General features: G+C 40.7%; 1 protein-coding gene across 1 annotated transcript; it reads left to right on the top strand.

Annotated features, from left to right (window-relative positions):
- The first annotated feature begins 16,805 nt into the window (after positions 1-16,805).
- On the top strand, positions 16,806-21,591 carry KIN11 (SNF1 kinase homolog 11). The gene is made up of 11 exons (XM_089615503.1): positions 16,806-17,099; positions 17,976-18,171; positions 18,457-18,641; positions 18,731-18,913; positions 19,028-19,159; positions 19,315-19,500; positions 19,608-19,697; positions 19,805-19,888; positions 20,027-20,167; positions 20,341-20,574; positions 21,182-21,591. The coding sequence occupies exons 2-11, from the start codon at positions 17,985-17,987 to the stop codon at positions 21,293-21,295; spliced, it is 1,536 nt and encodes a 511-aa protein (XP_089471629.1). The 5' UTR covers positions 16,806-17,099; positions 17,976-17,984; the 3' UTR covers positions 21,296-21,591.
- Positions 21,592-24,752: the final 3,161 nt, after the last annotated feature.

The following is a 24,752-nucleotide window of genomic DNA, read 5'->3' as shown; positions in this document are numbered from 1 at the left end:
AAAGGGAAACAATGAACTACAAAGGGGAAACATAGGGGTTGACTTTGTTTACCTCTCCGACGCTCAACTTTTTAATAGAATTGAGGTGAGAGATAACGGTCTAGGGCGTTTAGAGGCCAAAGATGAGTGAAACGAGTAACTCAGAGGTTTGCAGTATTTCAGGACTCAAATTCGGATTACCATGAAAATAGAGCCAATGCCTCTATTTATAGATTTGGAGACGGGGTGGCTGAGTGGATGACCTCCTAATGGTCGAGTGGCCGGGTCACCGCGCGAGCGATCGACCGTGCTGCCTACAATTGGTCGGCTGTGTATTTTTGGGTGGTGTGCTTATGGTCGGGCCTAATTTATGTACATCCGTTGATTGATTTTTGAGGTTTAAAATCAATGGACAACATGAGCCCCCGAATTTCCTGCCGAGCATAGGTAGAGGGAAAACTCAAGACAGAACTTCATCGAATTTGCACGTGGCGATGAGACGACATTAGTGCACCATGAGAAACAGCTTTAGGTGTGCCATTAGTGGCGGCTTTGGTGCATCGCGAGTGACGACTTTGAGGTGTGCCTTTAGGGGCTGCTTTATGCGTCGCAAGGGACAGCTTTGGGTGCACCATTAGGGGCGGCTAGTTGCGTCGCAAGGGACGACTTTGGGTGCGCCATTAGGGGTGGCTTGGTGCGCCACGCATGGCGGCTTAGGTGTGCCTTTAAGGGCGTCTTGGTGCGCTGTGTATGGTGGCTTAGGGGCCCCGTTGGGGTGTCTTTTTATTGTTTCTTATTTTCTTTATTTATCGCGTTGTGTATCACCAATTTGCACAGTATCGCCCCAGTCGAGCGAGAGGCACAACACTTAGTGGGTCGAGTTTCTATGGACGCTGGCCAAACCAGTTGATCGCCCTATGGACGCTGGCCGTTGTTTCCCAGCTATTTCATTGCCACTCGGCGTGGGAGTTGCGTTTTGCGTGACCCGTGCAAACGAGACCTGTAATCTAACGAATGCGGCGCCAACATGTAGGCGTGCTATGCCTTGGATCAGGTCTGGCAGTTAGAACCTTGTTCCCTGCGGGCGTGGCATCTGTCAACGCATGTGCCGCAGTTTGGGTTAGACTGGATAGAAGCAGCCTTGCTACCAGCGGGCGTGGCGTCTGTCGACGTGCGTGCCGCATTTTGGGTTGGGGGCCAAAACTCCTTGTTCTCTACGAGTGCATCGCATAGAAAGCTTTGGTGCTTCTCATGGATGGCTTACGGTGCGTCGCATGGATGCCTTCCGTGCGTTGCATGGGAAGGGTTTGGGTCGGCACAAGGACTGGAGATCTAACTCTTGGAAATGCATGGAATTGTCACGAGGACTTGAGAGTCAACCCGTGGACTACGCTCGACGTCGACAAGAGGACTTGAGTGTCGACTCGAGGAGTCTTTCTTGGTGTCTACTTGAGGTTGTCGAAATCTACTCGAGAACTTGTGAAGAGTCAATACGAGGACTCGGGAGTCAACTTGTGGATTTCAGACTTGACTCGAGGATTTGAGCATTGACTCGATAAATCTTTCATGGTGTCAACTCGAGGATGACAAAATCAACTTGAGGAATTTTTTAGAGTAAACACGAGGACTCGAGAGTCAACTCGTGGACTTGAGACTTGACTCGAGGAGTCGAGAATCAACTTGAGAGACTGACTTACAAAAAATTTGGATGACACTCTTATTATCACAATATAGCAGTGCATGATGATGAAGAGTAACACACAGATTATCAAGTAACCGGTGTAACCAAATAATCTCAAATTTAGTCATGGCCTCAGGGTGATACTCGACGTAACAATAAATTTCTTCTGACTTTTCAACGAGATGAGAGATTAACCAAGAAAAATGAAGAATCCAGTTGTAGAGTTTTGATTCGTAGGATCACCAGCCATATCAGAATCATAATAGGTGTGGAGCTCTAATGAAGACGAGGAAGACAAAAGTAGACTCTAAAACTAAGTACGACAAAGTTGCTTGTGAACGTGAAAAACTGGCAACCCAATGATTTGTGGTTGGAACAGTGAAAAGCTTATTGACAACATGAACAACATGAGTAATGTCGCGATGGGTAATAGTAAGATAAACCAAGCTCCCTTCCTCCGTGAAATACAAACTAAGATCAGGTAGATGAGACTCGTCAGATGGAGAGTAGAGAGCATTAGTTTCAAGTGGAGTGTAAACAATCCTATTGTTAGTGAGTCGAGATAATAAGAAAGAGTTGCTGACTTTGACTAAGATAGAAGGTAGCCCTTTGGAGAGAAGGCCCCCTCTATTCCTAGAAAGTAACGCAACAAAACCAGATCTTTCATAGCAAGGCACTGAGCCAAGTCAGACTTCAATGATTCAATACCATCACTATCATCACCGGTAATAATCATATCATCAACATACAAGGAAAGAAAGATACGACATGTACTTGTATGCTTGACAAACAAGGCAGAATCATGTTGATTAGGAAGAAAACCAAGGGAGGTTATCACGGTAGAGAACTTCTCAAACCAATCTCGGAGAGCTTTTCATGTAGGCCTCTTCATGACGATCACCATACAAGAAAGAATTTTTGACATCCATCTGAGATATCTTCCACCTACAAATAGCAGCCATGGCGATCAGAGTGTGGATGGTCATCATCTTTGCAACTAGAGCTAAGTCTCTTACCATACTCATGTGAATTTCCTTTTGCAACAAGACAAGCCTTGTATCGCTCCATAGACCCATCATATTTAGTTTTGATCTTATAGACCCAACAAGATTCAATGGCTCGCTTTCCTGACGACAACGGTTCGAAGTCCCAAGTATGAGTTTGATGTAGAGCAGTAAGTTCCTTAACCATAGCACTCTACCAAAAGGGGTGAACAACAGTCTCTCTGTATGAAAAAGACGTGGACATAGAGTGAAGAGACACAAGAAAAGATACAAATGAAGAAGAATATGAAGAATAAGCTATGTCGAGAAGTTTAGTGGACTTACAAGGACGGAGGGGAGGCCAGAGGTTTCTATGTCTTGAGAACCAAAGTATCAGAGTTTATGGGTGGAACCTCGTCGGTATCATGATCGAAAGGATTGATACAAATAAGGTTTCTATGTGATGTGATGTGATGTGAACCAAAGGCAATAAGGTTTCTATGGATTGATATCACGTATTCGTTGTATGAATTATGAAGTTTGAACTATGAAAATTATGTTTATTTTTGCAAAATATGTGTATGAATATCCCTCGATTTGCTACATTTTTTGTCGTTTTCCTCTACAGTTAGCGGTTTCCTACCGGTACTTATTGCCTTTTTTGTCTGAATACCAATTGGTTTCCCCTCTGGTAAGCAGTTTACGCCTAAAATTGAAGTTCCGGTACGGTAACGGTAACGCGAACCTTGGATATAATTTTGAATATAGTCTTCCTAAATCATCTTTATTAAGAGAATCAAGAGTAGATATGTATATATATATATATATATATATATATATATATATATATTTGTAATATATTATTTGTGTGTTTGTTTAATTATTTTGTTTTTTATTTAAATTTAAACTATATATACAACAAATTATTTTTTAAAATTAAATATTATAACATTATTTCAGTCCCAATTCTTGTGTTTTAGCGCGCGCAATTTCCATCGACAACTGCTATTTTCGTGGACACAATTTTTTCAAATTACCACATTATTTCCAACAAAAGGCACCACAATTTTTTTATTTTCTAGACCACCGACATTTTAAACATTGGTTATACTTATAGATGACAAGCCAACGGAGATTGGAGGATCAACAATATTGTCGACCGTTCTCGAAAAACCCGAAACATTAAATTTCACGCAACTTGCCTGGAACCCCGAATTCTAAAAGCCGAACAGGCCGAGTCACTGAAATACCCACCGAGGCTAAAAATGGCTAAAGCCCATTCAAAATGGCCCAAAAGTCCGAGCCCAAGCTCACACACGAAGCAGAGCTCACCATCGCCCGCTCCTCAAAAGGAGCGCGCGAGGCGCGCAGAAGACTTGGCAGCCATCCATCCGGTGCGCCATGCCGGATGCGCGCCTATGCGCTCACCCACTACGTACGTGCCCCAAAACTACCTCGCACGACTGGAATCCGCGGCGCGCTCCCCAAGGTACGTCCAAAGGTCCTCATACGCCTCCACATCCACTGTAAATACCCCCTTAGTGAGGGAGAGAGACACATTCGTTCCTCCTCTAGATTACTCGCTCTCAAGGTCTTGAAATGTTACTAGAGACTTTCTACGCACAATTTCCTCTAGTCGAGCACTTAATCTCATGCACATAAGCTGCGCCCGGGTTTCTCTACTTAAAATTCCATACATCTCCGATGCACACGGCTGCGCCTGGAGTTCTCTACTGAGAATCTCCCTCGTCAAAGAGAAAACACACATTCTCATTTGGGTCACTCGATTATAGAGTCATGAGACGTCACCGAGGACTCCTCCACGCTCCGTCTCCTCTCTCGAGCTCACCGTCTAGGCTCCACGCATCACACACCGTATACATACACCTAAACTATGTTCTGACTTGATCCCGCAGCGCGGGTACGAAGGCAACTAACAAGAACTGCAGTCACACCCCCTATTCACCTAGTTCTCTCTTCAGAGGACGCCTCCGACTGGAGGGACTTCAACTCGAGACTTACGAGTTCACACCGTTGGCTTGGTGCGGCCACTTGGTCTAGCCTTGGGTAGAACCGTCCAAAGCTTTAAATCGTTGTTCATTTTCATGCGACAATGTTTTGGCGCTAGAAGGAGGAGACATCCCAACTTATACAGTCGGAAATCCCTTCTAATCATCTTCTTCTTTTCTTAAAAAAGCTCCACTTTCTCAAACTTGAGAAAAGATGAGTAATCAACCACCCATGTGTTCTCAGGTCGTTAACAACCCCGATAATGCTACTGGGACCAAAAGATATTTCTTGTGCTCCCGAGCGCATGATAACGAAGAGTCGCTCCCTAAAGAGAGCTCGACCCGCTCACTATCTCCATCTCCAGATAGCCGGGACAACGCATCAGGGAATTGGAGGAGGATGTCCATCGACTAAAGGCGACAAATGCAAGGTACCACAGCCGACTGGTTGCAAAACGACCTATGCATAACACGGTAATTCCCAACGGGGAACCCGAAAACGTCAACGAGGAAAGTCGCGAACACGATCTTGATTCAGAAGGCCTTGATAATTCAGAGGATATCGAGACTTCTGTCACTAAGGACGGGGGACTCCCCGCCGTGAATGAAGTCGGTCCTTCGGACCCCTCACTTAAGACGAGGAACACCTGCAACCTCCCAAGAAGGGAACTCCCGACGTTCGGCCTATGACCGACTTGGTCAAAGGGAGAATGTTGCGGAAAGTCAGTGCACGCGAAGAGCGCGATGTCTTAGACGTAGCTTGCGCCTCCGTGCTGTAAACTCGGAATAAGAGGAAGCGCCTACAGGGTTATCTAGGAGAACTCCTCGCCTTTCACAACATTACGATGGAAAGCGGATCTAGCTTACCATACCCAACATTACGAAACTTGGATGACGATGCAGGGTGTCGCTCACGCCGCCATGTGCCAAGCTTTTAGTCTTACCCTGGCCGGACTCGGCTTCGAGTGGTTAAAAAACTTAAGGCCAGAAAGCATCCGATCGTTCAAAGACTCGAAGGACACGTTCCTAGCACGCTTCGCTACATCTATGGTCCAAAAGAAGACCAAGATGTACTTGTGGTCAATCAGACAAGAGAGTGGAGAATCTCTTAGACAATACCTCGTCCGATTCACTGAAGAATCGAATAAGGTCGACCGCTTTGACGACAGTGATGCAATCGCCGCAATCATTGAAGGCTTACGCACGAGCGACTTCCTCAAGTTCGTCGTCAGCCGTGTCCCTTCTACCATGCCCGAGTTAATGACTCGAGCCAAAACCTTCATGGGAGTCGAAGATTACCTCGACGGCTGCAAGAGCAACAATCAAAGCTCTAGCCGCCGAGACAAACCTAGTCACGAGCAAGACTTCAAGGGTTACTCGCCATTCACACCGTTGAACACGACGCCGGATCGAATCCTGGCTTTGACACGTGACAAGGTCACCGCCTCGGCTCCAATGAAGAAAGACCCTGCAACTCGCGACTATTCTAGATATTGTGATTCCATCAAGAATACGGTTACCTGACCTCTGAATGCTACAATCTCAAAAGGCAAATCGAGGCTCTGATCCAACGGGTGAGCTAAAAGAGTTCGTGTTGCGCATGATTAGCGTTGCGGGCCCCACCTCAAGCAGACCATAGTCTAGCAAATGAGGATGTGTAGCCGCTTCTACCAACTGAACCACAACTACTGCTGCCACTAAACCACATCTTCACGTTGTAACCACCAAACTGGGTGATCCACAAGGTGGAGATTCAGCCTGACAACGAAAAAAATTCCTAAGGGCCGCATCTCAAGAAGACGCCGCTAAGCACATCAACCTCACCTACGAGGAACCTCCATCTGTGCGTAATGAGATGATGTACTTCATCGACGAAGAGGCCAAGGGAGTTGGGCATCCGCACAATGAAGCGATAGTTCTCAAAGCCCAGGTGACGAACAACCTAGTGAAAAGGGTTCTCATCGACAACAGCAGTACTGTCGACATAATCTTTAAGACCACCCTAGAGCGCATGAAGCTCAAGGGGCTAAGCTCGACTCCGGCCCAAACACCCTTATTTGGGTTCACTGGGGAGAGAGTTAAATATAGATTTGCATGAACAAACTCTTCATGGTTTGCTTAAAACAGTATATTCGTAATCTAAGGGTCAAAGAGCTATTGATCCCAATATGATTGTTAGGAGAATCTATGATGTCTAGTTATGGGACATTGAGAGTATGAAGACTCTATAGTTCTTCTAAGTATCTTCTGAAGGTACTGAATTGACCAGCGCACTTCTAAAGACAGAATAAGAACAAATCATTTAACCTCTTATGTCTCGAGGTCACTACGAATGAATTGCATCATGCTTACCTCAATCCTGAAATGAGACATGTCATTTCATAGCTTACGTATTCTCATTTGAGAAAGTCAGACTTCGGATTCACTATGTGATTCTTAACAAGACCTATTGGTGAAGTACTAAGTTATGAAGATGTCATAAGTAACTTTGTGAAGATCTCATAGATATGGAATTCATGTATAAGATTGCTGAAATGCAATGTATATCACCTCATGCTTTGTTCCTTGGAATGTAAATAAATGAACTGGTCAGTGTCCAAATTGATTCATGACACTTTTGGATGAAACAATGTGACTTGTTAGCTCCTCGTCAATACATTGTTTCTAACTTATTCACAAGCGACAAAAGAGTTGAGGAAATAACAGCTAGAAGGGTAAAATTGTAATTTTGTAAATCCCATCTAGTTGATGATATTCATGAAGGGTAAACATAGATAATATTCAGTGGATCCACTCATCACAATTAAGTTGAATTCTTGAGTAGAAAATAAATTCATTTGAAACGTGAGATTCTCAGTGTCAACTCTTTAGTGGAGTCAGTTGACATTAAGCTAAACTTGGAAAAGGTTTGTGAACTTTTGAGTCCAAGTATGTTAGCTCAAGCTTTGTTCATTTGGATCCATGAGGTCACTGTCACAAGTCATTTCGAGTAGGATTAGTTAAACTGGAACCTAAGTCAAAACAAGAACTAGACAAGTTTTACGAAAATTGTCTAAAGGGTATTTTTGTCCTTTTGGACATGGGATGGTATGAATGTCAATAAATAAGTTTTTTGACATTGTCATATGATGACAAGAAATTTAAACCACACGGCCAAGATTAAGAGATTTCGGCCTTGAGGATTAATTTCATTTCATGGAATTTTACTTGAAAATTCTTAATGGGTTTTTCTTATGTTGTCATGAACAAATGAAGAAACATCTAGAAGCTCCTTCTAGAAGCATGCAAACCGTCCAATTAAAGAGAGAGAGAGAGAGAGAAAGAGAGAGAGAGAGAGAGAGAGAGAGAGAGAGAGAGAGAGAGTGTGTGTGAGTGAGAGAGAGAGAGAGAGGAAAGTTTATTTTGTGCATTAATGTATGAAGATACTTGCCAAAAGAAAAAGAGGAAACAAATTTCCTCTATGAGGAAAGTGACATGGACGGCCTGTTGGAATAAATCTAGGGTTTAAGAAAAAGATTAAATGCTTCGGGAAGCGGCGGAATTTTAGAAAATTTCTTTTAAAGTAAAAACAGTTTTTACTAACCTAGACAAAGAAGCAAGTACATGTAATTAAAAACCAATATGAGCTAGAAGTTTACTAACCTTTCTTGAAGCTTGAACTTTGAAGAAGCTTTTGGAAAGTTTGCAACGCTCGTCTCCCCTCGCAGCACGTCTCTCTTCCTTTCCTCGGCACCTCGAGCAACCACGAAAGTTTCTATCACTAAATCACTCGAAAAGAAGGAATCAGTGAGTGGGCACTTTTAAACACTACGACTTAAGAACGAGTCTCGAAGTCGCAGAGCTAAACACTAGGTCGAGTGAGGACCTAGGTGCCAAAACAAGAAAAATCGATAATAAACTAGAAAGAGAGAGAGAGAGGAGTTCGGCCACAATGTCTAGAGAGAGAGTCTCTCAATCTCTAACTTGTGTGGAATGAATGGAATGAGAAGAATGAGGCTCCTATTTATAGGAGAGGTCTTACCTTCAATAAGGTAGTTTCCTCTTCTATAGAATATCACATATTCATGAGCAAAATAACCCTTATTTCTTATTCCATTTGGGCGCCCAAGGCAGCCTTCTAGAAGGCTAGGATTTGTTTCATTTTTTGCTCCTTGGCTTGCCTATTACTCTCTTGGCCGAAATACCTTGTGCATCCTTATGCAAATTTGTTTCCTTTTTTTCTTTTGGCAAGTATCTAAATACATTTATGCACAAAATAATTTCCCTTTCTCTTTGGGTAGTGGGCGCCTATTATGTCTAGAAAAAGGCTTCTAGAATTTTCTTCACTTGTTCATGACAACATAAGAAAATGCCCATTTAGAATTTTCAATAAAATTCTTATGAAATGAAATTAATTCACAAGGCCCAATGATCAAGTCATGGCCGAGTGACATTAAGTCATCAAATGAACTTGTCAAAAAATTTATTGACATTCATTTCATCCTTTGTCTCAAAAGACAAAAATACCCTTTTGACTATTTTCGTTCTTGTTTTGACTTAGCTTCCAGTTTAACTATTCCTATCGATGTGATTCGTGACAGTGACCTCATGGACCTAAATGAACAAAGCTTGAGCTAAACACTTAGACTCAAAAGTTCACAAACCTTTTCCAAGTTTAGCTTAATGCCAACTGACTCCACTAAAGAGCTGACACTGAAAATCTCTCGGTTCAAATGAATTTATTTTCTACTCAAGAATTCGACCTAATTATGATGAGCGGATCCACTGAATATTATCTATGTTTACCCTTCATGAATGTCATCAGCTAGTCGGGACTTACTAAATTACCATTTTACCCTTCTAGCTGTTATTTCCTCAACTCCTTTGTCGCTTGTGAATAAGTTAGAAACAATGTATTGACGAGGAGCTAACAAGTCACATTGTTTCATCCAAAAGAGTCAGGACTCAATTTGGACACTGGCCAGTTCATTTATTCACACTCCAAGGAACAAAGCATGAGGTGACATACATTGCATTTCAGCAATCTTGTACATGAATTCCATATCTATGAGAACTTCACAAAGTTACTCATGACAGACTCACAACTTAGTACTTCACCAATAGGCCCTGTTCGGAATCACATAGTGAGTCCGAACTTTGACTTTCTCAAATGAGAATACTAAGGTGTGAAATGGCATGTCTCATTTCAGGATTATGGTAAGCATGATGCAATTCATACATAGTGACTTCGAGACATAAGAGGTTAAATGGTTTGTTCTTATATTATCTCTAGAAGTGCACTGGTCAATTCAGTACCTTCGGAAGATACCTAGAAGAACTATAGAGTCCCCAACTCTCAATGCCTCATAACCAGACATCATAGATTCTTCTAACAATCGTACTGAGGTCAATAGTCCTTTGACCCTAAGATTGCGAATATATCGTTTTAAGCAAACTACGAAGAGTTTGTTCATGCAAATCTACATTTGTCTCTTCGTAAGTTGTTAAGTTTGTTTATGGACTAAAAGACTAAGGTTTTATCATAAAGCTTCAAACAAAGAAATAATGAATGAACGTTTCAACTTTATTAATGAATAGATAGGCAATTACAAGCAAGAGTCTTCATGAGACTTTATTACATCAAATGTACAAAATAAAGACTACAACCCTTCTTGTGGGCACCATTGACAACACGGCCAACTAAGAGAGAACGAAAGAGGAAACAAATCCAAGGCCTTCTAGAAGGAAGCTTGGACGTGTGAAATGAAGGAAGGGGAAGCAAATATTTGCTCATGAATACGTGATATTCTATAGAAAAGTGGAAACTACCTTTTGAAGGTAATCATCCTCCTATATATACCCCACCTCATTCACAACTCACAACACACAATTTTGACATTGAGAGCTTCTCTCTCTTCATTGTGGCCGCCCCCTCTCTCTCTTTCTCTCTCTAGATTCCCTTTTTTGTTTTTTTTTTGGCACCTAGGTCTACTTTATACCTAGCGTTTTGTTTTAGCTCTTCGACTCTAAGACTTGTTCTTGGGTCGTCGTGTTTAAAAGTGCCCACACACTAAATCATTCTTACCTCGAGTGATTCATGTGATAGAAACTTTTGTGTTTACTCGAATTCCTGAAGAACGAAAAAAGGCGAGCTGCGTGGGGAGACGAGCGATTCAACCTCCACAAGCTTCTCAACGATCAAGCTATGTAAAGGTTAGTAAACGAGTAATTGCTCTTCAATAGTTTTAATTTAAAATAACATGTGCTTGCTCATTGTCTATGTTAGTAAAAATCGTTTTACTTGTTTAAAGAAATTTTTTATATTCCGCCGCTTGCTATAAGCGATAAATCTTTTCTTAATCCTAGATCTATTCCAACAGACGAACGGATTTGAGTGGACCGACGACTGCGAGAAAGCCTTCCAAGATATAAAGGCCTACTTAAGGTCCCCAACATTCCTTTCCAAACCGACAAAAGGCGAGATGCTCTACATCTACCTCGCCATCTCTAAAAGAGTAGTGAGTTTTGTTCTGATCCGCAAAGAAGATAAGGCCCAATGGCCGATCTACTACGTGAGCAAGGCCTTACTTGACGCTGAAACATGCTACACTGAGATTGAGATACTTTCTCTTGCTCTTGTGATGGTAGTTAAAAAGTTGCGCCCATATTTTCAGGCTCACCCTATCGCGGTTCGAACTGAGCACCGGATCGGTAAAGCTCTTCAAAAGGGAGCATCGACCCTCCTGGCGATCTGGTTCCAAGAATTGAGCGAGTACGGGATTAAGTTCCACCCAAGAATGGCTACAAAGGGTCAGGCCTTAGTCGACTTCGTGGTAGAATTCTCCTACACTCCCGACATGGGAAGAACGGAAAATGACTCGACCAACGACTTGTTGGTACGAAAGAGAAAGACGGGTCCTATCTGGGAATTGCGCGTAGATGGAGCATCTAATGACCGGGGGTAGGCGCCGACATCATACTATCTAACCTCGATGGAAAAAAAAGTTACAGTACGTACACCACTATGGATTCCAGGCCTCTAACAACAAGGCCGAAGATGAAGCCCTTATCATAGGGATAGAGATAACACAAAAGCTCGGCGCCAAAAACCCGTGAATACACTGCGACTCGCAGTTGATCGTAAACTAGGTTAAAGGCAATTATACAGCCAAGGAGCCCAACATGGTCGCCTACCTGGTGAAGACAAACTCTAGGCTCGATGCCTTCTCTTGGTTCGTGATCCTCCAGATCCTTAGAGAACAGAAATCTGAGGCCGACGCTCTTGCTCGCCTCGGGTCTGGCATCGATGAAGTCAGATTGGGGATTGTCCCAATCAAATCTCTATCACAACCATCCGTCTCCTGAGACGAAGTCGGAACCATAGAAGATACACCTCAGCCAACATGGATGAGCCCGATTATCGAATTCCTGTGAATAGGGGAACTCCACGCATGCAGGAAGCCAACAAATTAAGAGCCCTAGCATCCAAGTACACGCTTCGAGATGACATACTCTGCAAGCGCGGTTACTCAACGCCATTGCTTTGATGCCTCTATAGCGTCGAGTCGACCAAGGTCCTCCGTTAAATACACGAGGGCATCTGCGGGAACCACTATGCTGGAATCTCCCTCGCACTTAAAGCACTCAAGCAAGGCTATTTCTGGCCTACATTAAGAAAGATGCTTGCGAATGGGCGAGGCGCTGCGACAAGTGGCAACGCTTCTCCGACTCCAAGATCAAGATGCAAACCTTCGCCATCGGAAGCCTTGTACTCTGGCGAGTGATTTAAAACACCCAATTACAAGGCGCCAACGTCCTCGGCCCAAACTGGGAAGGACCCTTCAGAGTCCGCCAAGTCATATATGATGAGACCTATAATATCGAGTACACATACGGGACCCTGGTCCGTCACCCATGGAATGCGAAATACTTGAGGTAGTACTATCAATAGCCAGCGCTTCCCCCCATTTTATTGCTTTGTTTTTCCAAATTCAATAAGGACTACGAGCCTATGTTTTAGATTTTAATTTTTCGCAATATTAATAAAGTTTGAGGTTTTCCCTTCAAAATTCACTTTATCAAAGTTTTTTGGTCATCAAGATAGCACTTGTAAACCCAAAAACTTGGGGGGCTAGTGACAAAGACAACGCGTAAGAAGATTCTTAAGAAAATACGCTCGAATCCTCAAGAAAATATGCTCCACCAAAAACAAAACCTTAGGGCTCAACCCGAAGACAAAAGGGAACAAAGACCCAAGTCACCGTACACGGTGCATCCATAAAGGCCTCCGCGGCGCGCCGTAAGACATCCCAGAGATGCAGGCTATAGTCACCATACCCGGTGCATCCAATGATGCCTCCGTGGCGCAATGTAAGACATCCGATAGATGCAGACTAAAGTCACCATACACGGTGCATCCAAAGACGCCTCTGCGGCGCGCTGTAAGACATCGCAGAGATACAGGCTTAAGTCACCATACACGGTGCATCCAAAGACGCCTCCGGTGTACTGTAAGATATCCAAGGATGCAAGCTAAAGCCACTATACACGGTGCACCCTAAGACGCCTCCGCAGCACGCTGTAAAGAGATGTAGACTAAAGCCACCATACACGGTGCACCCTAAGACACCTCTGCGACGCGCTGTAAGACATCCAAGAGATGCAGGCTAATGCCACTATACACGGTGCACCCTAAGACGCCTCCGCAGCACTTTGTAAGACATCCAAGAGATGCAAGCTAATGTTAGGAATTTTTTCCCACGAGAAGATACTTTTATAACTTCTCGCTGAAATATTAATAAAATAAAGTTTTGACATTTATAAGTTATTCGAATCGAAAGCGTTATTTCTTATATACTAAGATTTATCAAACATTCATCAACCCATAGTCTCCGTATCGAACTGAGTCACATGCACAGCATCTGAGCTTGGGCGGTGAACTAAAACTGGTCGATGATTGATTCAAGCCTAGGTAACTGAATCTGAAATCATAAATGTGGAACAAAAGTGAAGGTTGATCACTTAGTGGGAGCATTCTATGCTTGTGGTCAGTGTACGACCCGGACATGTCTTGGTTGTAGATGTATCGTTTAAGGACCATTACGACACACTAACCAAGGTCGTAAATGATGGTCACAGTGAGACTTGATCTAAATTTTGAAGCGATCATGGACACTGGATCATGTCACCACACTCTTTGACTCATTCGCTAAAAGGCCATTATCATGTTAATCACAGCTTATGTCTTGGGAGCATTGCGGAACATAGTTCGAGTGGGAAGTGATTTACAGAAATGGAATCCAGCCTTCCTGAAAGAATGTAAATGTTCTCTCACCTAAGGGTTGATTCCAGAACCGATAGATTGCGCGCACTTCCGAATTTTGTATGTTCGGAAGAATCTTTCGCTGGGGAAGCAACAATGCTTAGGGCTTATAGGTGTCAAGAAAAGTATAATGGAATAATTGACTTTTCTCGACACAGATGGAACCTGGAGGATCTTGATCACGAACTAACTATATTAGTGGACACTCGTTATGATGAGTAAATATAATTCTATTACCAAGGAGGATTCAGTCTTGGCTTGCAAGGTGGAGTCTGACCAAGATTAGACAAATCGATGTAGAAAAGAGAAATGACTTTTTCGTCTTTTCATCGGATTGGTTAAGCTTCTAATACTAGGTCCATAGTCTCCGATTCGGCTCTGATAAAGGCGGATATGAACTTTCGAATAATAATGTTTTCATTATTATAATCTCACTAGCTGTAATTGTGATTGATATCATCAATTATGAAATATGGGTATTTGCATAATTAAATAATCATTTATGGTAGTATTAATTATTTATTGTTTGATCAAGTAAATAATTAATCAATTACTTATTTTTTTTTATTGTTGGACCACGTAAATAAATAATTAATTGGGCTTTAAGCAATTGGACATTGCACAAAATGAGGTGCACGAATTTTAGGAGACCTTGGCACATGATTTGCGCAAATCCTCCCTTTGCCGAGGGGTAGAAATTCGTCCATGCCATTATTGGTACTTACCAATATTTTCTCTTTAGTTGTTTAAATAAAGGAGAGAGAAAAATATTTAAAAGGAAATAAGATATTGTTCTCTATTCCCTCTCATGAATATTAGGAGAGAATAATATTTAAAAGGAAATAAGATATTGTCTTTTATTCTCTCTCATGAATATTAGGAGAGAATAATATTTAAAAGGAAATAAGATATTTCCTTTATTCTTCATTAATAAATATTCTCTATTTAAACAGGAAATAATATCTCATAGATATTGATCTGATGGCTAAGAGAGAAATGAGGATTCATGAGATGAGATCCAATGGCCACACTTTGATTCACTAGTGTGAACATAATAAAAGGAAATAATATATTTTAGAAAGTACCAAGAATATATCATTTCCACTACTATAAATAGGGGTTCATGAGAAAGCAACAAACACACTTTTCGTGCTTCAGAAAATTCGACCAAGAGAGTCTATCCCTCTCTCTCTCGGCCGACTCTCTCCCCCTCCTGGAACTCCGTGATTCCAATCCCATAAACATGGTGCTATCTAAATTCCTATGTGTAGATCGTAGTGATATAAAGATTGTGCCCATTCATCTTTCTATTCATCTCGGAGATTACGTTTCGGAAGATTACGGTGTCATCACTGATGAGTTCAGAGCATCGAGGAGCTAAAGCTTGAAGAAGGAGCTAAAAGCTTCAAGATAGTCTTTTAAGACCGAAGACGGAGGAGTCAATGCTTGAAGATTCAGTAGCTGATCCAAAACATGTAAGTATTACTGAATCTCTGAACTTAGCTCTTATTGGTTGCTTGACATTGCTTTCATGAATAATTAATAAGTAAATCTAAATCTTGTTAGATAACCATAATATTAATTAGCTCTTATTAGTGTAATTAATCTTTTCCCCACTTAATCGTCTCCGTTATTGGTTATCAATGTGCATTAATCACCAATAGCCAAAGCCACCATACACAGTACACGCTAAGACGCCTCCGCGGCGTGATAAGACATCAAGAGATGCAGGCTAAAGCCACCATACACGGTGCACCCTAAGACGCCTCTGCAGTGTGCTATAAGACATCCAAGAGATGCAGGCTAAAGCCACTATACATGGTTAAGACGCCTCCACGGCGCGATGTAAGACATCCAAGAGATGCATGCCTAAGTCGTCTAACCACGAGGCACCTTAAGCCATCTAACCACGATGCATACTAAGCCTCCATAAGGCACACTTAAGCCCTCTAACCACGATGCACCCTAAGCCGCCATAAGGCGCACCAAACCCATCTAACCACGACGCACCAAAGCCGTCTAACCACGACACACCTAATCCGTCTAACCAGGATGCACTCAAGCCATCTAACCACGATGCACCTTAATCCGTCTAACCAAGACACACTCAAAGTCGCCATAATACGCACCAAAGCCGCCATAAGGTGCACCAAAATCGCCATAAGGTGCACCTAAGCCACCATCAGGCACACTCAAGCCGCCTAACCACGACGCACTCAAAGCCATCATAAGGCGCATCTAAGTCACCACACTAGGCACAACTTAAGTCATCTCACACGAACAACAAGTTTCCAAGGGCGACACGGTCAAAGACGCGAAACACGATGCGTGTAAGGACAAGCTTTTGCGTCACTCGTATTGGAGATTTGAAAATGATAAATGAGCTTCCGGTGTTACAACTAAATTTTTGAGTGAGTTATGGTCCTATTAGTTTATCGAATTGATCAAAATATATTAAGGTAATGATAAATCTTGGAATAAATAAAGGAATTATCGAGTTTATCTCGAATAAATTATTTCCCGAGGAAATGTTCCGAAAATTAATTTAATAAATAAATTCTTAGGAACGAGAAGTATTTCCTAGAAACTTTAAATATATTTAAATTAATCAAGAGCGAACGAGAAACTTATCGGTTCGAATCATATGAATATAATCTATTCAGTTATGGATATAATTAAATAATTATATGAATAAGGACTTAGTTGTAATAATGTTTTTCAGGACCCATTTGAGATAAAATTTGAGCTCGGGGTCAGTTTGAGTCGGTGAGGAAATGGGGGGATTTAATGAGAAGATATGAAACTCTTGCTTCATATATATAAAAAAAAAGATCTCATTTTATCTGTCTTCACTCCACCTCTTCGATCTTCTTCTTCTTCCCGCTTATCTTCTACGCGACCCACCTGCGAGAGAAACAGAGAAACCAGGAAAGAAGAAAGAGAGAAGAAAACCAAGCAACCACTACCTTCATCTTCTTCTTCGCCATCCACCGCGAACCCAGACCGCTGAACCACTTCCTGGCGCGACCTCAAACTCCAATCTCGCGCGCGTGCTCCGTCGTGAAGAGTAAGCCACCGCGAGTCGCCGAGGGCGCCGGGCCAGAGGAAAGCGCCGGAGAAGGAGGAGAGAGACGGGGACGGAGAAGGTAACCTCGTTTCCGAATTTCTCTTCCTCTATTGCTCGGATTTGAGAAAAAATATATGGCTAGGGTTTGGAATTTGGGGATTTTCAATTTTGAGCGAGTTTGATGATGTTGACATGTTTTGGAGTGGTTTTGGTCTTGTTTATGTTGAGAAATTGGTTCGGTTTTGGATTTTGATGGATTTTGTCTCTGAAATTCTGTTTGGTCGTGTACGGATTCGCGTTTCTCCGCAATCAAATATTTGTTTTTCGTACGACGTGGTCCTTGATAATAATGCTTTTAGTTCTTGAATAATGCGAATTGACTGAGTTTTTTGCTGTTTTGCTTATAAAATGAGCATTTTCATTTCTTTAGCAGTAATGGTGGAGTAAAGCTTCAAACTTTCTATGTGTACCAATAGTGTATTGAGTTTGTGCTTAGGTACTAATCGACTGAGGATTTTGATGATATGTAGCTTCATATGATGTGTTTGTTTGTATTAAATAAATTAATACTCGGAAGAGTACTGAGATTGGAAGTAGTTAATGAGAGAACAATACAGTCTCAAGTCGAAAATCGTTGAAAATTTTGATTTAATTGAATTTAATTTGGTAAGTAAAATAGAAATGGCTTATATGACTTATAGTCTGATATGCAAGGACTTCAAAATGTTACAACGCTTAAAATGATCGCGTGATACATTTTTAATAGCCAAATCTGATATAAGTTTAACCCGATTTGTGCTATGAACTTGACCTTCCTTCTATTGATTTGTTTTAAGCTGTAACGTAATACTCGATTGATCTTTTGTTTACTTGACCTTTCCAGACAAAGTATTGTGTTATTATTTATATTTTTTTAATACTTTTATATGTCTGAACTATTTGTTAACTTATTTAGCTAAGGAAAATGGACGGATCAAGTCGAGGAGGTGGCAATGTGGACATGTTTTTACCGAATTACAAACTTGGAAAAACACTTGGTATTGGTTCCTTTGGCAAGGTCAAAATTGCAGAACACGCATTAACCGGACACAAAGTGGCTATCAAGATCCTTAACCGACGCAAGATTAAGAACATGGAGATGGAAGAAAAAGGTAACACAACCAAACATGAAGATCAATCGCAGACAAAAAAAAACATTGTTTTGTTTTTATAGCATATTCCCAGCCAAAATATGGTACACTCTAGAACGTTACAACCTGTCGGGCTCATGCTTGTAGTTTTTCTCATTGTTTTAACGCTGTTTCCTATGACATCACAATTAGTGAAAATAAGTTCTTTATTAGTCTCTGATATCCTTCTATTCACTATGCTTAAGTACAGATGATCAAAAGTGTAGTATTTTCATTTCTCATTTTCTCCCATTAAATTTGGTGCAGTGCGGAGAGAAATTAAGATATTGCGACTATTTATGCATCCTCATATTATACGGCTGTATGAAGTCATAGAAACAGCTTCGGACATTTTCGTCGTTATGGAATATGTCAAATCTGGAGAGCTATTCGACTATATTGTGGAGAAAGGTAGATTGCAGGAGGATGAGGCGCGTAACTTTTTCCAGCAGGTATGAAACTTTGGATTTATTCAGACTTGATCAAAAGTCATGGTGATATCAATGAATCAGTGATTATCAAAATCATTTTTCCGGCTCAGATAATTTCTGGCGTAGAGTACTGCCACAGAAACATGGTGGTTCACAGAGACCTTAAGCCTGAAAATCTGCTTTTGGATTCCAAGTGCAATGTGAAGATAGCTGATTTTGGTTTGAGCAACATAATGCGCGATGGTCATTTTCTGAAAACTAGTTGTGGAAGCCCAAACTACGCTGCCCCAGAGGTATGGAATCTTTTTTCGCTTTCAACTTTCATTGGTTATTTGTTGATTTGAGCATATTATTCATGTTTCTTTTTCAAATGAATTTTGAGGTTTCATTTTTGCTGTTAATTACAGGTCATCTCGGGCAAATTGTATGCTGGACCGGAAGTAGATGTGTGGAGCTGTGGTGTTATATTATATGCTCTTCTCTGTGGGACTCTCCCTTTTGATGATGAGAATATTCCCAACTTATTTAAGAAAATAAAGGTACTACTGATTATTTTTTATTTTATTGTATTTAATCTGGAATTACCATTCAGTTCTGTATTCTTTTTTTTTTCCCTTGTTAAATGTTATCGATTTGTTCCCTCTCTATTGTCCAGATTTTAAACGCCAAAGCTGCATAATTGTTTTGTACTCAGGGTGGAATTTACACTCTGCCTAGTCATTTATCACCCGGTGCAAGAGACATGATCCCAAGGATGCTTGTGGTTGATCCCATGAAACGAATGACCATCCCCGAGATTCGCCAGCATGTTTGGTTCCAGGCTCATCTCCCTCGTTATTTAGCCGTGCCCCCACCAGACACTATGCAACAAGCGAAAAAGGTCCAATAGCCTAACATGTTATTTGTCTGTTTTATAATGAGAATTATTAATGTATATCTGTATCAGTGAACTCTCTGTAGTTCTCACTGTTTCCATGCTTCATGTAGATTGACGAAGACATCCTTCAGGAAGTAATTAAGATGGGATTTGACAGGAACCAGCTGACTGAGTCTCTCCGCAATAGAGTGCAAAATGAAGTTTGTAATTTCGAAACTCGTTATTCATGCTGATTCAAAAAAAAAAAAAAAAAAAAAAATCCCTATCTTTTCCTTCTAATAATTACTTTTTGTAAAACATATATCAGGCTACTGTTGCATACTATTTGCTATTGGATAACAGGTTCCGTGTTTCCAGTGGCTATCTTGGAGCGGAGTTTCAGGAAACTATGGTATTGTGTGTGTGTGTGTATATATATATATACATTTACTTCTTACAATAAGAGGATCTCTCTATAAAAGTTCTCTATGTTACTTTTTTTTTAACCTCAGTATATGTATGTGATGGTTGTTCTCTTTCATTTTGGCAGGATAGTGGCTTCAACCGGATGCATCCGAGCGACCCCGTTGCTTCACCTGTGGGGCATCGGGTTCCTGGATATACCGAATATCAGGGAGTTGGTATGCGACCTCAATACCCCGTTGAAAGAAAATGGGCTCTTGGACTTCAGGTTTAATTCTTATATTATATTTTATTTTCAAGCGCTTGCTAACGCCTCATCGAATTTCTCTAGTTTGTTTTTAGTTATTTTATATTCAATCTAAATGCTCATCCTCGTCGCCATTTGGCTCAGGTAAAGTGTAATATTGTAAACTCGAACTGACCATATCTCGTTTTCAACAGTCTCGAGCTCATCCTCGCGAAATCATGACAGAAGTCCTGAAAGCTCTCCAAGAACTGCGTGTGGGCTGGAAAAAGATAGGGCACTATAACATGAAGTGTAGGTGGATTCCGGTGCAGCATGACGGCATGGTCAATGATTCCGTGCACAACAATCACTACTTTGGCGACGATTCAACCATAATTGAAACCGACGGTGCTATGAAGTTGCTCAATGTGGTCAAGTTTGAAGTGCAGGTAATTACTATGCTTTAGAGAAAAAAAAACAGTTTATATTTCCTCAATAGTCTATTATGTGAGTAGCATTTTTGTCCTTGAATTATATTTTTGAGCAAAATGGTAATTGTAATCGAACTATATATTTTGTAGCATAAAAGACCTAACACTTACTAGACTTACATAATTACAGATTTGAATGAGTTTTTGTGATCTAGAAAACTATTATTGAAACAATTTTTTAACAAGTTACTTGAGTTTGTAAATATGTTAATAAATCAATAGTTCGATCGGTTTTCAAACTAAATAGCCAATTGATATACAAGAGTTTATATTTGTATACAAGCGTAAATAATATAATTGGCAATGTCAAACTTTGGCTATTTTGCTTTAAAAAACATAATTTTGGCTGTTTTGATATAAGAAACATAAATATTGGCTAGTTAGTTTTGAATGGCTATTTTGTATAATTTTTTCATAGTGTGAGGACCATTTTGTCATTAAAAAAATAGTTTTAGAGACCAAATATGTCCCGCATAATAATTCAAAACTACTTAAACTATAGAAAGATGTATAGGGACAGAAATAGTAGTGTTGACTAACCTTTTTGTGTTGTTTCTTCAAACAGCTTTACAAAACCCGCGAAGACAAGTATCTACTGGATCTGCAGCGGGTTCAGGGACCACAGTTTCTGTTCTTGGATCTCTGTGCAGCCTTCCTTGCCCAACTTCGAGTCCTATAAAAAGGTAGAGCAACGCTCCCTCTCTTTTTCTCAGCGGAAACTACTGTCACAGGTGTTTATAATAAGCGTCTGCAATGTGAATATTGTTGTTATTGTTATGATTAACATGTTTTGTTTTCTGTTTTGTATTACCTATTTTATGTGGTAATATAGTTGCAAGTTGGAATTCCGTTTTCTGACTATTTTAGAACTTTATAGCTTAAACGCGACTCTCTCGGTTCTGGCTTAGTTTGTAACTTTTTCTGGCTGATTTGGAAGTTAATTTCTTTCGGGGAGGAGTCCCATGGTGATATTTACATGAATCGTTCGCTGAATTTTCAATGTCATGAATGGCGCTTGCTAACAACTGCTTTCAGTTCAACTTCAGCATTATCGTCCAAGAAATTTGGATTGTATAGGAATAGAAACGTTGACGACCATTTTCAATACCGTCCAAGAAATTCGGATTGTATAGGAATACAGACATCGACGACCTTTTAGAAAGAAAAATTTCCCAAAAGTACAAACGTAAAAATTTCAATCGCTACGTCATTCCCAAAAGGACAAATGTAGAAATTTCCCTGACTTGAGATTGTCCATGAATTGAAAATCCATTCCGGTCAATCCTCTCTTCTTCCATCTGCCTTCAAACACGACTTGGGGCTCGACGCCATGGACTCAATACTTTCGGACCTAATACCCAATTTCTGTCCAAGAAATCCATTTTCCCTCCTTTCCATAAAATCCATTGAGAAAATCAAATCAATTGCTGTCAGAGAAACCCGGTTACTCTCTACCTTGTTGTCGCTTTCTCCATGTTCCTTTGAGTTATTGATGGTCAATGAATAGCACAAATCGCCACCGCCATCGAAAAAGACATGATTGTTGGTGATGTTGTAGCTCACTCTGAGCCGTTGGATTAGAAGGTTCGTAATCTTTGTGGAGAGAGTAGGGAAAAATGGGATGGAAGAGCAAGGCTAGAAGTTGGTACAAGTACCGAGGCCACAGAGGATTCGTCCTTGGTCCGAGCACACTTGTGTCTTTGATCTCCGCGTCCCAACGGCCTTTGTCGCACTCCCATGCTTCAATGTGATCATTGTGACGGATTTTCTTTTCCTTACGTTTTTAATTGTGTCCTTTTTCACATGGATATCTATGTAGTGGGAATTGGGTGTTTTAATATGCATTGACAGTTAAGTTGATGCGCGAAGATCATTCAAGTATATTGCAGATGAGGACTTCAACGCTACCTTACCTGACAATATTGTTGAGAGAAATGAAGCTAGAACTTCAAACTTTGAAAAGCTTCCACGAAATTTAAGCTCTTTGAAACTGAGGCCTTTTAACTCGTCATAGTAAAATTAATTCATCATTAGTATGGCTGAACAACAGTACCGCCTTATTTTATGCTACATACTACTGACTCAATAGGCATTGGCTGATATTTGAACCGGCCATTCAGGTGGTATCAGTCTAGAATGCGATGGCCATTAAAATAGGTGAAAGATCAATCTGGGACGTAATTTTGAAAAAAAAAAAAAAAAACATTAGATGACAAACAATAATCATTTCGTTTGTCATCAGGGAAATAAGACGAAATAATGTGAGATGGTGGAGAGAATGAAGAAATAAAGACGACTCATATTAAGGCATATACAAAGAGAAATTTCATTAATTGGGCTTAATAATCCATTAAATATCTAATTTGGACCTTAACTTAATGAAATATATGAAAATGGATTTTTGGGTCAAAACCGGACAAAAATACCCTTAGACCATTTGAACATAAAAGAACCGATATCTCTCTCTCTCTCTACTCCCGCGAAAAAAACGAAATCAAACCCGTACGATCTCATATGATTCCAAACGATATACTACGACCGTGTACAATTCAATACGATATACTACGATGGCGTACGATAAACAAGCTTCAATCTCCGGCGGCGGTGATGTTCAGAAATCCCGAGCTCTCAAAACGTCGAAAAAGGTGAGTTTTTCAACTAATTTCTTGTTAAATCGCATCGAAAATAGTCAGAATAGGTATTAGGACTTAGGATTTATCTGATTTGTGGTTATTTGAGCTGTTTTTGATCGGATTTAGAAAGTTAGGGTTAAAAATTGGGGGCTGAAATACGATGAGAATCATGCATCGTACGGTGTCGTACGATACTGTACGATGCCGTACGATGAAATTCATAGATCTGTACGATGCGATACGATGGTGTACGATGGGTTTAATTTTTTAAAAAAAAATTGTCGTACGATACCATACGATGTCGTACGATGCCATATGATGTCGTACGATAGTTTAAAAAAAATTATTTTTTTCCATACGATGTTATACGAGTCTGTACAATGCTGTACGATAGTTTAAAAAAAATTGATTTTTTTTGCCATACGATGCTAAATGAGTCTGTACGATGCCATACGATGAAAAATGATTCTGACCTAATTTTGTCGTTCTTTTAAGACAATTTGAACTACATATACAACGTCCCATTCCCGGGTCGTATCACCTACGGTGGGACGGGGATCTTGAAGCTCGTACGAAGGAGATTCGATGAGCTCGGGATAAAAGATCGAATCCTGGAGACTCCGCTCGAGCAATTTTTTTTCGGAGAGCGAGCTCGCTTTCTCACCGGTCCTCGTACATATTTTCCTCCAGAAGAAGATCGAGGCGACGGTATGGGGGGAGATACATTTTGGTATCGGAGGCAAACGAGTAAGATTTGGACACCTCGAGTACGCACTCGTCTTGGGGATGAGTTATGAAGACGGTCCGACTAAAGCCGAAGAAGATGAGCGAAACAGCGACCGAGTGATCACAGATTACTTGAACGGCGTCGTCGGAAGCAAGTTGAGCGCGTTGATCAACGCGTTCACGATATGTCAGAGCCATGACGACGCGTTCAAGATCGGGCTTCTCGTATTTGTGTATGAACAAATCATTTGACACTCTTCAAAGTGTCAATATGAGAACGTTCAGGAAGTAATGGTACGTGGACTTATTCTACAACCACCTTATCCTGTGATTTTGTATTTTCGGATGTTTTTTTTATTTATCTTTTTGGTTTTGTATGTAATAGTACCTTATAAACATATTATCGAGATGGTTTGTTGACTATTGATTGAATGTGTTTTTTTTATTGTACCTTATAAACATGTTTAGAACTCGAGACATTTGTGGACGAAAACGAGTCTTCATAAGCTATACATTTCAAACTAAACTCGGAGTCAATAGTTTTTTTTTCTTCAGATTTCCATGTCATCATTTGACAACTCAAGTCGTAAAACTCAAACGTTAGACCCACCGCTACTACTTCCCTTGCAATACAAAAATTCATGATGTGATGAGAAGAGAAATAGATAATTAACCTTAACCTTGAAACTCCATTAAACAAAATAAACAGGTAACTCAAATAAACATTAAAGTTTTAAACTTAAAAATAAAAAGTAACACCAGGTCTAAAGTTTTAAT

Source organism: Urtica dioica, chromosome 1 (assembly GCF_054948205.1).
Source record: "Urtica dioica subsp. dioica isolate 48M chromosome 1, U.dioica_male_clone48M_v1_H2, whole genome shotgun sequence".
Lineage (NCBI taxonomy): Eukaryota > Viridiplantae > Streptophyta > Magnoliopsida > Rosales > Urticaceae > Urtica > Urtica dioica.
Note: the sequence above shows the minus strand (reverse complement) of the source record. Positions and strands in the feature narration are given on the sequence as shown.